This window comes from the organism of the source record quoted next, unplaced genomic scaffold, assembly GCF_019419815.1.
Source record: "Pyrus x bretschneideri cultivar Hongxiangsu unplaced genomic scaffold, Pyrus_bretschneideri_v1 Contig24, whole genome shotgun sequence".
Lineage (NCBI taxonomy): Eukaryota > Viridiplantae > Streptophyta > Magnoliopsida > Rosales > Rosaceae > Pyrus > Pyrus x bretschneideri.
The window spans coordinates 2,902,501-2,920,054 of NW_025999546.1; the positions used below are offsets into that span (position 1 = coordinate 2,902,501).

General features: G+C 36.1%; 2 protein-coding genes across 39 annotated transcripts; both read left to right on the forward strand.

The window, feature by feature from the left end:
• Positions 1-215: 215 nt before the first annotated feature.
• On the forward strand, positions 216-1,091 carry LOC125478208 (receptor-like protein EIX2). The gene has a single exon (XM_048586065.1). The coding sequence runs from the start codon at positions 334-336 to the stop codon at positions 964-966; it is 633 nt and encodes a 210-aa protein (XP_048442022.1). The 5' UTR covers positions 216-333; the 3' UTR covers positions 967-1,091.
• Positions 1,092-7,241: 6,150 nt separating this feature from the next.
• Positions 7,242-16,089, forward strand: LOC103961037. Of its 38 annotated transcripts, XR_007258985.1 has the most exons (21): positions 7,243-7,480; positions 7,599-7,657; positions 7,867-7,998; positions 8,201-8,264; positions 8,505-8,616; positions 8,707-8,800; positions 8,894-8,954; positions 9,382-9,441; positions 10,081-10,156; positions 10,669-10,755; positions 11,236-11,296; positions 11,437-11,600; positions 11,883-12,094; positions 12,428-12,539; positions 13,045-13,202; positions 13,517-13,790; positions 13,893-13,989; positions 14,099-14,204; positions 14,932-15,064; positions 15,142-15,317; positions 15,858-15,925. XR_007258985.1 is itself a non-coding variant. In XM_048586066.1 (4 exons), the coding sequence occupies exons 2-4, from the start codon at positions 14,960-14,962 to the stop codon at positions 16,072-16,074; spliced, it is 390 nt and encodes a 129-aa protein (XP_048442023.1). In that variant the 5' UTR covers positions 14,213-14,812; positions 14,932-14,959; the 3' UTR covers positions 16,075-16,089. The 38 variants fall into 38 exon arrangements, 1 of the variants encoding a protein (XP_048442023.1); XR_007258991.1 differs by lacking the exon at positions 15,142-15,317 and having other exon boundaries at positions 8,693-8,800; XR_007258989.1 differs by lacking the exon at positions 15,142-15,317 and having other exon boundaries at positions 7,244-7,480; positions 10,619-10,755.
• The last annotated feature ends 1,465 nt before the right edge of the window (positions 16,090-17,554 follow it).

Consider the following 17,554-nt stretch of genomic DNA (forward strand, 5'->3'; position numbering starts at 1 on the left):
GTGGTAATAAATAATCTTAGTTTATTCATTTGGTTTGCTATAAATACCCAAGTCCTCAAGCATTGTAAATCATCCAAAGAAAAACAAAGCCTAGAGCTAAATAAGAAAAGCTTTGCTAACTAGTTTGTTTTGTGAGCTTTCTTTAAGAGTGTGTTCTATTTTCTTCTTCTTGGGATCATTAGAGTTATCTTGGATACTCTTCTTATTCAACACCTTGCTCTCAACAGCTTTTCAGGGACCATTCCCAAGTGCCTGAATAATGTCACTGCTCTGAAAGTTGCTTATAACAGTGCTTATAACATATATCTGGAGTACGATCAACAAACAACAGTGATGAAAGGAAGAGCACTCCAGTATAACACATCTCTGATGTTTGTAAAAAGCATTGATCTTTCTGTGAACAACCTTGAAGGTGAAATCCCTGAAGAAATAGGCACCCTCGTCCTGCTGATCAACTTGAACTTATCAATGAATCAATTAAGTGGAGACATTCCCTTGGAGATTGGAAAGTTGGTGCAGCTCCAAAATCTTGATCTCTCGCTCAACCAACTTTCGGGACAGATTCCTCAGAGCCTTTCATACTTGACCTTCTTGTCCTACTTGAATCTATCGTATAACAACTTGAGTGGTAGAATTCCTTTGGGCAACCAGCTGCAAACACTGCCCGAATCCACTTACGAGGGCAACCCGTTACTTTGCGGGTTTCCTCTTTCTATTGCATGCTCGGAAGGTGGCAATCCGACAACCAAGGATCCAAAAGACAATGACAATGAAGATGGACATGATGAGTTGTGGTTCTTTGTTAGCTCGACACTCGGCTTTATTGTAGGCTTTTGGAGCGTTTGTGACACATTGTTTCTGAAGAAGTCATGGAGGCATGCTTATTTTCGATGGTTTGATGCCATCAAGGATAAGGCAATGTTAGCAATTGCAGTGAAAGTGGCTCGTTTTCAAAGGAACTTATGATTGAATAGTTCTTGAAATTAAAGTATTTGAATATGTTTGTAATAAGTTATCAGTACATTTTAAGTTTTAACAGTACGTCGAGTTTCTTGTATGCAAGAAATTATCAGTAAATTCTGAATGGAGTATATCCTAGTGTTTGTTTTGCAAGGATTTCGACCTAATGCAACAACCAAAAGAGATTCATATATTTTTTTTTTCTTTAAAAAAAACAAAAATCGGTGAGGGTCTTATTATATTAAAAAAGAAAGTTACACCTCATTAGGGTGTCATGTTTAATTGTTTCATATTAATTGAAGTGGGTTTACGGTTTAATATTTAGGGTTGTTTTAAATAACAACCTTAACATTTTTTGTTTAACTAATTCATTATCATGGTTCAACACTAGCCTAATATATATAGGTTCAGACCCTTTAAGGGAAGAGATTTCTATTTAAAAAAAAAAAAGATTAGTTGTGGGACCTACTTCACATAGAACTTCAACAATTCGAATCGTCTTTGTAAGTCTCGATTCCTAGATCATCCTTGCAAAAAATTCAATTCAGTCCGAAACTATTTTCCAATTTAATTGTCACGATAAAATTTCAATATTTTTTTAACATTGTGTTGTAAATTTCTTTGAACTCAATTAGATGCTTCATATATTTTTTATTTGACTAACGTTTTACAAGAATGGTCTTTGAGGTGGAACTTCTATTTCAACTAATTGTAATGCTACATGGCCTTGAGATGGTGATGGTATTTATAGGATTAGGAGCAGATCTTAATTAACAAACATAATATTAGGTTAAAATTTAATTTCCTTTCCAATCCACAGTTTTGAATAATTAACGAGATTTGACAAATAAAGTTTTGAATCATTTGTATTTAAAATCTTAGTAGAATTGCCACTTAATATTACGGTCTAGTGATATTCTTTTCTACTAAGATTTTAATGTCAAATGATTCAAAACCGTATTTATCAAATCTTATTCAAAACTGTGGATGGAAAGCAAAACCTAATACTATGTGTGCATGAATGAATCTAATATTATGTTTCTTGATTAAGATATGTTCCTAATCCTATAAATACCGTCACAATCTCAGAGCCATATGTAGCATTACAATCATTTGAAATCGAAAGTAAATAGAAATGGCCCGTTGTTATCTCTCCCTCATTACCAAGAACTTAATCGTTGCAGTAGCCATTACCATCTTCTTCTTTTCACTCGGTATGTAGTCAATATATATGTTTGACCTTTAAATTTCTTGCACTTTTCCTCTCATAAGCACCAAATTAAATTCCTGTTACTTATTTCAATTTTCCAATTGTTCTTTAGTAAGCGCCGAACTACAATGCTAGGGAAAATGTGAAGATCTTTCTGATTAAAAAGTAATAATATCTATGACATCTCCTTATTTTATTTTATTTTATTCTTTTTCATACAACGATATTCTGCTTTAAAAATATGCATAAATATTCTACTTTAATGGGAGGATATATTCGACTTTTAACATCTTATTTTAGTTTTATCTACCAAAGTCTGCACCTTTTGATCGCATTTGAGTTTACCAATGACATGATCACCAAACCATAAGCAACAATGAAAAAGAAAAGGAGAGTGGATGTGATTTTGTACTAAAAAATGCTATTATTATATGATAATTAAATAGGATATTGTTGTGCATGATAAATTGGGCAAGTTGGTCTAAACCGGCTTTTGGTTGGTTAAAATTGAATAGAGACCGAGCCTTCAATGCAACGGTTGGGAAGGGGAGGTCCTCGGGGTGTGATTCGAAATATTTTGGGTGAGTTTGTGCTGCTTTTAATCGCAGGTTCTCCCATCTTACTCTTCGCCACAGTCCCGTTCTGGTTGCCCCAATTCCCCAACACCTCATCAGGATTGAAATCCTTGACCTCGAACTCATCAGACATGGTGTCGTTCTCATCGACGATGCCGAACCTCTAGACCACATTAGGCGACAGCAAAGAAGGATGAGGCGGAGACGGAGGAGGCGAAAACAGTAGAGGTGGAGCTAGGGTTTCGTTTATGAGGGCAGAGAGGTTGAAAGGCTTGTCTAGATTGGGCGAGACAGAGACGGTGGAGCGTGCTCGACACGTGGTGGTGATGCGACTCTAAGCTATTAAACTTTGGTTATGACTAGTTAGACCACCTATTGTCATTACTATCCATTAGGCTCATTACTTGGGTAATACTATTAGGCCCATCCATACCTCAAATCCTAGTTATCTTTAAGTATATTTAAACTTTTTTACGATGACAAGAGACAAGATATGAATTTCCTTTAATGTCCTTTTCCATTTCCTGCATTTACTTTCTTGCAATTTACCTTTTACCATGTCTGATCCTATCAATTGGTACCAGAGCCAGAGATCCACCGCGGCTCTGTGGTTTGGACCCGTCGATCCCACACTTCCAGCGCCGTGGACGAGTGTGATTAATGATTCCAGTATGAACATCCAAAACCACCTCCACCTCATCCTCCTCCCGATCAATACCACATTCCATTCGAGTATAAACCCACCTTTCCTTCTTCTGATCCTACCTATCTACCACCAGATTACCAAGCCTCATATATGCCTGAGCTTCACGTAGCTCCTTCATATACCAGTCCCATTTTCCTCCCGCACCCTGCACCACCTTCTGTTATGTATTCGGACTCCATGGATGTCCCTCCAATCCCTCATTTCTACGCCACAAACCCTAATTTTCACTATCCCCAAATTTACTCCCCATCGTCATATGAACAAAATTCGTGGGTTTTCGATTCCGAGAACCGTCTACGATTTAATGACCCCCATCAGGGATCTCCTTACGAACTCGACTTGGGTCCCGATTCGAAAGTGCATACAGCTCCTACAGCAAGAAATGTCTTCAGCATGGTCGAGGTGTTCGCCACACATCTCCAAAAACGTTGCTTAAATCGGCTCGAGCAAAGCATAAACTTGCAAGTTCAATTTGATTTTCTCACTCTTGTCGGATATCCATGCAATCCAGATGTTTGATGGAATGCCAAAAAGAAGAATTAAGGACCCAATGCCTAATTTTCTCACCTTGGACCTTATGGAACAATTTAAGTCTGGTTTGGCTATTAATGAGTATACAAGCTGTGCTTTGAGAGCTTTAAGGGCAATACGAATGTTGAGGTTTCCGTTTGATGAGGGAGGGGTTCTACGACAACTACAGATTGTCAAGGATGTGTTTAGGCAACTGTGTCAGTTGACAGAAACAAGTATTAAAATTGTTTCGGATCAATTGAGCATTGTGGACATTACACTTTTGTCTCCTGTAAGTCTAGAGCTCTCTCTCTTGGCTTTCGAACGGAGCAATTTACATATTACAAGACCACCAATCTTGATTCTTACAGCAGTGTTTCTGCCCTTTGAAGATTTTTCTATTATTTGTAGACATTTCCAAATAGTCTCGAGCAAGGAAAATATGGTGTACCACTTCAAGCCAGTTGAGAAATTCATGGAAATATTTGAGAACGTGTGGATAAGCTGGATAACACAACTTATTGGTATGCATCATAAAGGTGCGCTGAACATGGAATCTCTCATGAAGTTACAGAGGCTTTTACCGTTCACAGGAGTTATGTTTAAGTACATGAATCCAATGGCAGCCACCTATATTAGTTCTGAAAATCAAAGACATGTTTTTCTTATCTTTCGTATTGATTTCATTGTTTTGAGAACTGCTTTTGACAAGTATTGGGATAGTGAGGAATATGTAACATGGTGCCACTTCAGTGTTTCATGTAACGTTGATCTTATGGCAGATGTTTTTATGACTCATACAACTCATGTTCTTTTAATGGAGAGTTATTTTTCTGGTCCTGCTACTTCTATGTCTCCTACTCATGTTCAGCCTCCAGTGACCACTTTTGTTCATGGTTTGGTTTTTCACCTTCGTAAGCATGAATTAGATAATGTCTTTGTGGGGATGATAACTCAAGTTGCTGCCACCTTTCGTTAATGGTTGAATGTGAATGTTTTGTTTATTGCCAAATGGGTTGAGAAACAGATAGCTTTCGTGTCATTGTTCACATGGAGTGAAGTGTTGAGCAGAAATTTTGTTGTAACTGATCTTTTTTATCATCATGCCAAAGTGCGAGTTACCTTGGCAAATATGAGAGCCATACTAGAATTTGGAAGATGGTTTTCTCTGGTGTACACAGAAATTATTATTAATGGCTGGAAATTGTATTATGTTCGACGTGAATGTAACCATAACACTCTTCTGATTGCTTTAGCTTTGGTGAACATGATCCATATTCTTTATGGGGAAGGAATGCAAACATTACTTTCACGAGGTGGACAGAGGTCAAACAACACAGAGTGGAAGAGAAATGCTTATCTGATCCACTTATTCACCCATGCAGTCCAGAGTAATGAGTCGGCTGTAATATGGTTCCTCATGAGTGATAGTTCATCTGCAGCTTGGATCAGACATGTTTGCTCTGCAGCTTGCACCAACAGTGATCTCATTGTCCGCAGCGCTACAAGTTGGATTGACCAACTAATGGGAGTTACTGAGCCTAAAAATCTGAATGCCAATATTCGAAGTTGTCTACTCTTGACCATAATTACTGAGACTCGGGTATCAGCTGCACAAAATGCAGAAAACCATTTGGACAACAATTGTCATTCTTTTTGGGTACTAGACTGCAATTCATTCACTTACAATGGGGTATTGGTCATCTTTAATGCAATCTATCTACCACCGAAGTTGGTGGTCGGTGATGCAACAAAGCTGATTGTTCTCCTGCTCAATGCTGTCAAGATTAGTGTGCTCCAATTCTTTTATTCCATCTCAAAGTATTTGGCAAATCTACATGATTTCATTTTGGCAGGATATGAGTTAATGATCTTTGTTTTTTGGGTGAACACACTGAAAAAGTTTTGGAAGGACATGGTTCGTGATTTAAAGACCATACAAAAGCTAATACTGCACATGAGTATGGTACACAATTGGACAAATTGGATGGCCTCTTTCCCGACTGCTGCTTGCGTCTTTCTCAGTTTGAGAGGCTTGAGGACAAGCCTCATCTTAAGGGGGTGGGATTGATGCGACTCTAAGCTATTGAGCTTTGGTTATGATTAGTTAGATCACCTATTACCATTACTGTCCATTAGGCTCATTACTTACGTAATACTATTAGGCCCATCAATATCTCAAACCCTAACTATTTGTATTTAATTTAAACCATTTTTATGATAACAAGAGACTATGAATGAAGATATGAATTTCTTTTGATTTCCTTTTCCATTTTCTGCATTTACTTTCTTGCAATTTACCTTTTACCATGTCTGATCCTATCAGGTGGTGGTGAAGAAGAGGAACCACTGCTTCCCGACGTAGAAGAAGGTGACTGCTATCTTCACAAATTCCCAAATTTTCAGGTAATTTAATTTAATTTAATTTAATTGGAAACAAAGAACACATCGAAACGAAACGCTGCATTTTGGTGGGTTGAGGAATCGGAATTGGGATGGTCTGAGAGGGGTGAGGATCTGAAGGTTGAGTGCGGGTGTGTGTGGCCGAGGAAGAAGAAGTCAGAAAGGTGTAAAATTATTCGGGTAGGTTTTTTTAATTCTAATTTTAATTTAAAATTTTTTTAGTTTTTAAATTTTAAATTAAAATTTTTTTTAAAAATTTACATGGGCCTATATTGACACGTGACGTCTAGTCAGTATCCATGTAAACGTCACGTCATCAGTTAACAGAGATTTTGATGAAAAACTTGATGTATTAAATGTTGAAAATCAATGAACTTCAAAGTAGTAAATTAAGATTAATCCATAATTTTAATATTAGAAGAATGCCTTTGAACCATGAACGTTTAGTGGGGAGAAATTGAAAGTTGAAATAAAAGGATAACGACATAAGAAAAAAGATAAAGTTCAAAGAACATTGTGATCAAGTTTGGAACTTAGTTGAAAGTTCAATAGAAAGATTCGCGGTAAATGCACATTCAGACCAACTTCAAAGAATGCACAGAGAAGAAGACTAAATTTTCTAACAAAAAAAAATAAAAAAAAATTATAAATTATTAATAATAATATTAATTTAGCATCAGACTGCCGGCCACTCCTCACACATTATATATGCTAAAACTCAGTTGAAACCGGCACTGTTCAGCAATAGTAAAAGGGCGGAAATGCCCTCCAAATAACTTTCTCAGCTGGGTTTCTCTCGGCTTCTGTACAGTGAAAGGGCTGTTTTGCCCTTTTGATTCCACGCGTCCATCATCCGTGTATGTTTTGGCTTTGGTTATTCTGGATCTTTCTTTTGCTTTCGCCTATTCTCTCTCGCATATCTCCAGTTGCTTCGTTTTTGGTGAGGAAGGTGCTCGAAGGCTCTTCCATTTTATTCCGTCGATTTTTCCTTTCTTTCCTCTCTGTGCTTTTCTCCCCGTGTCAACCCTTCGTGTTTCCCTGCTTCTCTCGCCGCGTCGATCGTCGATCGTGTGTTGTGTGAAGAGTTTCTTTTTCCGGCTGATTGTATTGTTTCAGGTGGTTTCTCTGCTTTTTTTTATTTTTTATTTTTTATCTTTTTATCTTTTCTCTGATTGGGAAGAAAATTTGTGTTTTCAGTGTGGTTGTTTAATCTGATTGGGTTTTTTTGTTTCAGGAAAATTGGTGTGCGAATTTTAGGGGTTTTTTGTACAACCTTGCAAACCCCTGATTAAGGTCTGTGAGTTTTTTCTTTCAAATCTTTTCTTATTTGTTTCGATGATTTGTGTGTGGCTGTTCCATCTAATTCGATTTTTTGTTTTAGGAAATCTTGGTCTTCGAGGTTTAGGGTTTTCATCTAGATCGATTGCTCGATCGATGTAAAATTGAAGTCCTCTGTTTTTTTCTCTCTAGAACTCTGTTTTACTGTGTTGTTTCTGTTGCAGGTGGCGGTGTTTGCTTGGTTTTGTGCTCTGGTCTTAGAAATTGAATAGTTTTTTTTTTGGTGGTTTCGTGCTATCTTGAACTCCAAGTGGAAAGCCCAGGGAACAGGAAATGGACAATCACAATTATTATTGGTTTTTATATTTAATATTTAACTCAGTTTAATTAATTAAATTTTTTTCATCAATTAATTTGAATTATGTGGTGAAATAATCATATATAATTAAGTTTATTAGGTTGCTTTTTTTTTTTTTTTGGGTGTGTTTTAGCATGTGGATCGGATTTCAAGTATTTTTTAGGATGGGTAAAAAGGTTGATATAGTTTATTTGTTGCAGAGGATATGAAGAAGTGGAAAGGTACCTGGTGGAATGCGAGTTTTGATGCTTAAGACAAAGAATGGTAACTTAGCTATTTCATTTGCTTTTTGGCTATTTCATTTGCGATGTACAATGCGTTTTAGTTTTGTTCAACTCATAGATAGTTTAACTCACGATATGTCTTCGCATCGTTCTTGGATATCATTAACCACTCCTTGCAAAAGGTGAAACTGAATATATACAAAATTTTATATTTGTGCATCAATAGATAACTATGACTAATTTAAAGAAATTGTTGCAATTTGGTATCAATTGTGTTCAGTTGTTTGGAAGCATGACTATGTCTGCAAGAGATTTACTGAGGATCCAGATTGTATCATGTTCTGAATGAGCTTGAAAGAGGAGTTGCTCTTCATCTGACAATTGCATCGCATGTGAGTAATGTCTTCTGTTTTCGTGTCTAAATTATTGAGAATTAACTTATACAGATGGGGATTAAGTGATTTAAAGACATCGCATTTTAGAATAGGTTTTGTTAATCTACCCGTGGTGGAACCCAGCTGTTGAGAGGCAACCATAAGATAGAATCCACCGGATAGGGCAGTACAAACTGATCAGGTACACATTTTTCTCCAGTTCTGCAAAGTGTTCCCAACTATACAAACCAAAAAATCTATGTTAATATCTCTAATATTTTCTTCTCCATTGCAGAATTATGAGATTGGTTTGGAATTTGATTATTTCAATTTGTTTTTCTGGATTATATTTCAAGGTCAGTTGCTAAACTCTGTCCTTTGTTATTGGTTTTTGTTATTAGATTATTCTTTGTTGCTTTGGATTTAAGCTATTGTTCAATGTCTTTTCATATGAGTTCTGCTTTTTGCATTGTTTTTTTTGTTATTAATGTTGGATTGTTGGCTTATAAATTTAGAGTGGGTTGCTTTAGATTTTACTTGGAGTAGCTTGCGAATTGATTGCTGGGTTTTAATTTAGAGCACTATCTAATCAAATGAAGGGGCAAGAGTTTCTATTTGAATGATGGTCCTAGATAATTTCATTCGTTCCAGAAATGTTTCTGAATTTGAAGACTTAAAATCCAGACTAAAGAGTAGCATTATCTTGGATTGCCTATCTTAGCAGGATGATTCTAAATTACAACAACTTTGAAATTTACATTTGGAGTGTATTTTCATGTACAGGACAAGGTGTGGATTAGATAGCAGGATCTGGTTGGAAGACAAGATTTTGTGAAAGAAAGGGTAAGAAAATGCTGATGAATTTTCTTTGTTGATCTGTGCATGTAAGAGCTCTTACTGATTGTTTTGTTTTCTTTTGGCCATGTAAAGGCTCTGTACATAGAGTTCACAATACATGCATAGTTTTTCTTTGTTCTAAAAATTTTAAGTTCCTATAATTCTTTTCCTGCATTTATGAATTCTAAATAAATGCAAATCATAAAAATAATCACAGTGGATAAAATTATTGGCTTTTATGCACTAATGAAATATGGCAGCCTTTCAGCTCCCACCCAAGGGTTTTTTAAAGAATGATGTAATTAAATCAATTACATGCTCTATTAAGTATGTTTTATATATAGTTGTGGTAGTTGTAAGGGAATGAAATATTTATGCAGATAATTGGTAGTTTAAATATATAAAAATGGAGAATAATTATAAATGGAACACCTAGGATATTTAACATTGTTTTGTTTTGCATGTTTTCTCATGTTAGCACAGCTTTTGTTTATGCATTTTATTCAAGTGCTATTTTTTATTAGTGTTAATTTCGGGTTGTACATCTACATCTAACAATTAATTATTCGTTTGGAATTTGGTTGTTTGTTAATTTCATTACTACCTATTCCCTCAACTTCACCTAAACTGTTCTGCATGTATAAGATTTGTGTTCGTGCAAGTGATTTCAGACAGATTTCAAGCTGGGGTGTAGAGATTTGATTCATATTGGTGGATTTGGGTAAGAAACTAAGAAACTCTGATATTTTCTTTTGGTTGTAAGATTTGAAATGGACATGCATGTGACTTTCTTTGTGAGATATAAGAAATTGAGAATTTTTTTGTTTATTGTTCTAGGGTGGGAGGGGTATTGATAGATATAAGAGAATTAGTAATTTTAATCAATTTGATAAATTAAGAATAGCGAGTTAGCGATCTACACAAAAAATTTGTTAATAAATTGGTTAATAGGTTTTCATTTCCATTTTATTATTAGCTCTAATGCTTTTCTTTGACTTATGTGTATGATACAATTGATATGTTCTGTGTATATCAGCTTGCTTGAAATATAGCTAGGAAACATCTTTCCATTTTTTAGAATACTTTGAAATATAGCTAGGAAACGTCTTTCCTTTTTTTATTTGGGCAAACATTTATTTCCTACACTGTTAACTTTCTTTAATGCTTGCTCTGGATTTTACAGGTTCTTTTTAAAGTTTGGCACTAAATTGCTTTTCTTTTCTTGGGTGCAAGGAAAATGAAGGAAGAGAAGGAATTAAATTCTGGATTTATCAAACACTTTGTAGATATTCCATGCATTTTTGCAGCTGGAATCTTTTGGTAAATACTTAACCTTTTAATCAAAGCCTATGTATGCCAATTGGTTTTGTAAGTAGCATCAAATAATTAATTGCTTTTTTCTTGGTAAGTGCTTAAATGTTTACACTTTCAGTTTAACAGAAAATGATAAATTGAGACAAAGTTGGAACCTAAATTACCTAATAAATCAATATTAGCAAACCCATGAACTTATTTCGTGATTATCACAATATTGTTTCAATATCCTACTTTTGCTTGCAATTCTGTTCTCTCTAGGACATTAAGGTGCATTTTTGGTTTTTAAGTTTCACCGCCAGATAACAACTGTTTCATTGTGATCTCTCTGTGAGATTGGATATATGATTTAAAATTTTTGTTAACAAATGTTAATTGTGATTCAATTGTTTTCTCAATCATGTAAGGAGATGCAATCTAACCGACTGTAAAAGATGTCGACTATGTTGATCAAAAAATTGAAACTGCATGTCTGTATTATGACAGGAAATGGAGAGCAATCTGTCTCAGTTTTGGAATGTACTGGAATCAAAGAAGCTAACTCAAGGTGTTAACTTTGAATTTCCCCGAAATATCCTTTTTTTATTAATTATTTAGATGTAGAAATTCTCCATGTTATTTTTATTAATTATTTATTTGGGAGTGAAGTGAAAATCTGTAAATGCGGATTTGTGTTTGTTTGCCCAGATGCTATTTCAAAGCTGGAGGAGGCATTGTTGATTAATCCTAGGAAATATGATGCTCTGTGGTGCTGGGAAATGCTTAAATTGCTTGCACATTATGCACCCCGGACCAGAATGAGGCAAAGGTTCCAAAAGGTGTTATACTGCTTCCAGAAGGCTTTCAACGGGGTACTTCCACTTACAAATTTGTTATTCTTGGAATTTGTAATCCCGCAGCAACGCGCGGGCATTACTAGCTAGTTATATATACTAAAAGCCAGTTGAAACCAGCACTGTTCAGAAATAGTGTCTGGACGGATCTGCCCCTGGTTTGTTTGGGTTTTGGCGCTGCTTTCTTCCTTTTCTATAGTAAAATTTCTACTTTGCCCGCGCTGGGTGGGTTCTTTTCCACTGGCCAAATTGTCCTCAGGCTTTTTCATGCCTTCTGATTGTTTTTGGTGGTTCGTGCAGGGACAAGTTGGGAATTGTGTGTGACACGTGTCGGTCATCGTGCTATTCTCTTTTGGGGTTTATTTTGCTTGCTTTTTGTTTCCGTTTCTCCCTTGCATTGGTGGTTTTCTATCGCTCTCAGCTTCTCTTTTCTTTTGGTTCCCGTTGTGTGCTTCTCTTTGGTGCGCTTTTGTGTTTTGTTCTTCTCAACCATGGTTTTCAGAACGTCGCAGGTGCTTCCTTCTTCTGATAACTTTGTGGTGCTTGATTTTCTTTTAGATTTTTGTTTTCCTTTGCGGATTTTTATGTTGGTTTGCAGAACGGGTTTTCTTCTATTGCGTTTAAAGAGATCTGGACTTCGTTGGTTTTTTTCAGTACATTGTTTAATTTTTGTGATGTTCTTTGTTTGGTCGATGGGTTCGAATGGATTTTAGGGTTTTAAACTGTGAAAGGGTTTTCTTCTGTTGCGTTTAAAGAGATGTGGACTTCGTTGGTTTTTTTTTCCAGTTCATCGTTTAATTTTTGTGATGTTCTTTGTTTAGCTAATGGGTTCGAATGGATTTTAGGGTTTTAAACTGTCAGAGGAGTTGACTCCTGTGGCGAGAGAGGTCTAGGTGCGTCATTTGGGGAAGCAGAGGTTGGGGAAAGAGACAGAGGGTGTAAGAAGTGTCGTTGCAGGTGAGCATTTGAGGTTAGTCACTTGATGAAACTGTTATGGGTTTGTAGTTTTTGAGACTTTGGGTTTTTTCGCATGAGGGAGTTGGTATTGGTTCATGAATTAGTTGTCTATTTTTCTGTTTTGATTTTTCTTTATTCTTCGTCCCCTCTACAACGCCACCGCCAACATGACTTTTGCTAAATGAAGGTGGAGATATTTAGATACATATTAAGATGCAAGAATTGTATTAATAATTTGGTTAATAAATATAACCTTTTGATACAGATGTCGAGGATCTCTACCATTTGAATTTTTTTCTTCTTTTTTTATTTCACATCTTTTGTTTGAAAATTTTCCCTTTTTTTTTGGCCTCATGATAGCCGTTTTAGTTATGTGATCAACTCTTTGTCTCTTTGTTTCACAGCATGGATGAGTTGATTGCACATCATTTATAATTTTTATTGTTTTTTCTTTCTGTGGGTTTGTGGGAATTTCTAATGTGTCGGTGCAATTTCCTCTTCATAGGATAAATGGAAAACATTTGCCCAACTCCTGTTAATCAGTTAATACCATACATGAAGGCTGACAAAATCAAAGTTCGAATATGCAGAATTTGGAAATCCATCATCCTAGGAACTATTCAGAAGTACACTGCCCTGCACTGTGTGTTCGTCGATGAAGCGGTAAGGAATCATTGTTTGATTAGTTTAATCAAAAGTAGAGGCAATGACAATTAATTGAGTAAAATAATGTTCATGTCGAATGGTTAAAATTAGTTGTGTTATGGTTAGCGAAATGTATGTGTCAACCATCTGTTTCATGTCTTCGTGTTTTTTTCTCAATTTTTCGGCCTCTTTGGTTATGTTGAACGTGTGGTGTTTTCTATCGCAAATTTTTGTGCCCCCCTAGATTTTTATTTATTTATTTATTTTTACATCTTGCCTCAAATTATTTAACTGTTTTGATTTGTTGTGTTTATTTTATGGTAACAATGAAGCAACATGCGGTAGAGGGCTGTACATCAGATGGTGATCACGATGTTATGGCCTCCAAAATTGAAGCCGGTGGATGTTATGAAATCATGGATTTTCGGACTATTAAAATTAGGGCACAATACAAGGCAGTACCGCATGAAACCTTGATTTTGTTCAACTCGAAAACAGTGTTTCAAAAATTAGCAAGCGTCTTCCCTCCTATCCCTCGCCATTGATTTTTTCTGCAAGATTATAACACACTTTACCCTCGCTTGAACAGTGTTGACATTCTCACAGGTACTTTTAATCTATATATGGATGTGCAATGCATGGGTTCAAGTGTGTTTGCATTTGTTTTCCAAATTGCTATTTAACTTTGTTTATGTTTTAAATAATAAGATGTCATTAGACGTATAAGCGCTATACAGCCTTTTGAATCCAAACAGATTAATCAGAGGATTGCATACAAGTGTGATGTCCGAATCGAGAATATAAGGTTATATTTTGTTTCATATGGTTGTTCGTCACATTTTTTTTCAATATTTGTTAATCTGTTGCATTAAAAAAAAAGTGATAAGTTTATTCGTTGTTCCCTTTGTCAACAGGAAAGAGGAAGTGATGGTTACGTTGTGGGGGTACATTGGAGAAGCCTTTTCTTCTTTGTCAATGGACGCGTTTTCTTTGCCCGTTGTTGTTTTCACAAGTCTGAAAGTAAAGCTTTACTTGAGTATTCTATTTTCTTAAAAACTTATTTTTGGCTTATTTATTTTGGTGTCTACAAATGTTGTTTCATTTAAATTCTATAGATGTTATATCGTTTTGCACTTTTATTCTCTGTCTTTGCTCCCATTTGTCATTATATGTTTTTCTTCATTGTCGTCAATTAGTTTAGAAGCATCTTAATATATCAGTCATTACTGATTGCTACTGATCTCTTTCTTACTTTGTTTTCTTTTTTATTCAACCATGTCTGTCAAGTATATTTGAGCATCAGTGTTTCATTACAGTTAGAAAATGATAAATACTGTGTTATGAATGACTTAGTTGGTTTGGAATGCACCACATCATACAGCTGATTGTCCCACGATTTTATGAAAACTTTTTAAACGGTTGGGTATCTACGTATTGTACATTATCTCTATTATGTAGATTTTGTCACAAAATGTGATGAGCCACCTTTATTAATATATATATATATATATATATATTTTTTTGGTGCTGTGATTCCAACGTGCAGATAAGATTGCTTTAAACAGTATTGGTTCGTCCCTTTTTTTTATTGATCTAGACATCCCTGAAGTCAATGCATATAAGTCAGTGTGAGTGTATTTCTCATTGTCAAAACGAAATAAGACTCTGTTAATTCTTTTTGGTGGAGTATGGTTTGTGTTTTTTTTTTTTTAATTGTTAAACTGATAAAATGTTTTGATGCTTGCAGGTTTTCTGATTATACAGAACGTTTGAAAATGCTCCCTCCCTCTTCGAAACAAGCAAACGAAGCTGAAATTTTGCAGACTGCTAAAAGGGTTACGATTGATGAATTAGCGTTTTTGGATCCGGACTTGCACAAGGTATTAAAACTTGACAATTCAATTTTAACATTTTCAATAGAACTAATTGTGTTGTCATTATGGCTTTTACAAATAAGTGACAAAATATGTTACAAGACGACACATTTCTATGCAAAGCATTTGTTAAGCGTTTTGACACGTGCTTCGATTGGTGGTACAATGCTTGCCCGCACTATGTAAAACAGATGCACAAGGATCTAACCAGTGGCCAGCTCATTTGCCAAAAACATCCCAACCAAATTCCAGCGCCTTGGTAATGTTAAATCAAATGTTTAAAGCGAACCTAATAAAAAAATTGGCTCTTTCTGGGTATCTTATGGTTTGTTGTTGTTAGCCAATTGGAACAAATAGATACAGAGAAGGCTAATGACATTGAGTACGGAGTATACAAATTTAGTTTCATTTTTTATGCAGTCACACTTTAAAAAATTTTAAATTTTCGATTGTGAAGTGTTTTTGCGATGGATGTCCAGAATGGTTCCCAAACATGATGTTCTTTGAAAAATTATTTTTGTTACCATTCTTTTCTCTTTGCTTTGTGTTTTTGTCTCATTTACATCATATAAACCTAAATCTTATAAAAAAAATTTCCTGCTGTGGCAAAACTTTCTTTTTCCCCTTTCTTTCGTTTTCCTTTTACTTTTTTGTTATATTTGGTTACATATGATCATTGTATAATTCAATAAAGTTACTACCTCTGTGTGATCTGTTTTAGTTCTACTTATTTAGGTATTTAGTTTGTGGCAATTTGTGATTCTCAATAACTATCATAAGGTTGAGTTTCTAAATGTAGGTACAAAGTTAATCTCATTCTCAAAGATGAAACAAATGAAATGAATGCTTTGATAATCGGTAAATGCGGCGAGAAACTTTTTGGCATGCCTTGCAAAGACCTGGTAATGAATCAGAGACTAGTGGACCAGCAGCTATTACCAAACGAGTTTCTCAGGCTTATTGGACAAAAGAATGTTTTTCACTTACGATTTGGCAATAGGAGGAATACTTTTTGACACGCCCCGACCCCGATATTCCCCGAATACCAGGATAGGCACATGCTGGCCGACACCCGAGGGTGACGAAAGTCATTTATTAAGTGCAAATGCTGAAAACAAAGGATAAATAAGATTTATAAATATAAAAGAATAATGAATATGCAAATAAGGACCGTGTTCAGAGCACATCACTAATCTAGAACACTAAAAGAAAATAATATAAAATTGAATGAAACAAAAGAGTGGGTCCTACACCGAGAGGACTCGAAGATGCTGATACGGAAGTGCCTGGACGTCGGGATTGTATGCCTCGATTCTAAGTCCTGAAGGGGGCGCAAAACAAATATGAGTGGACCAAGTTGATATATATATATATATATAATAAAACAGTTATCAACATACTAACCCCCAGGCTTTATGAAAACACCTATATATAATGATAAACATAGGTTTTCCGAAACCTAGCATGTCGTGCAATGTCTCAAATCATAATTCGCATAAATAATAAACACTAGTGAATGTTCGATATAACACTTCAGGCCCCATGCCGGCTCCCCGTCTCTGAGCACACAGTCAGAGGAAAATACATTTCAGGCCCCATGCCGGCTCCCCGTCTCTGAGCAGACAGTCAGAGGAAAACACACTCCAGGCCCTATGCCAACACCAAACCGTCGCCCGGGACGGACCGGATCTATCCCTATGTCCCGTAGCGGAAAGGACCACTAGGTAGGTATAAAACCAGTGAACATACATATATTGAAAATCAACTTCATAGTATAAAGTCATCCATCATCTATACTATAAAGAAGTGTTCTAAACATGTTCTAAATATCATATCGTCATCCATCAGATATTCTATAAGAACATGGGTTATAGGAAAAATAGTAATAATTCAAACTAGCCTCAGTAAGCATGTTATCTCGTAAAACGTTTCATAAAACATAATCATCAAATCATGCTTTTCATGTATGCATTTCTACTATCAAAACATGTATTTTTAGAAGGGGTCCACTTACAGTACTTCGCCGTCGAAAAACCACGTCATCTAGCGAAGAAGGAACGCCATCGATAAGTGCCCCTAAGCACATAAATGGTACATTTAGTCAAACTCTACTTAAACGATTGAATTTGGGAAAACGGACATCGGAAACGGGTTCAGAACGTCGAAATTAGCCTAGGAGGGGTCCCGCACGAAAATCGAAAAAGTCAACCCCGAGGTCAAAGTCAACGTTGACCGTTGACCGGTCAAGTCAACAGGTCAAGGTCCGGGTCAGGGTCCGGGTCCGGGTCCGGGTCCACGGGTCAGGGTCCGGGTCAACGGGTCAAGGTCCGGGTCAACGGTTTGGGCTTTAGGGTTTGGGTTAGGGTATATGGGTTTAGGTTTTAGGTGGGTTGGGTTTGGGTTAGAAGGAAAGTGGGTTTGGGTTAGAAACCATACGGCCCAAAGGCCCAATTACAAAGGGTGTTGGGTTGGGCTGCCCAGGTTTTGGGCTTGGCA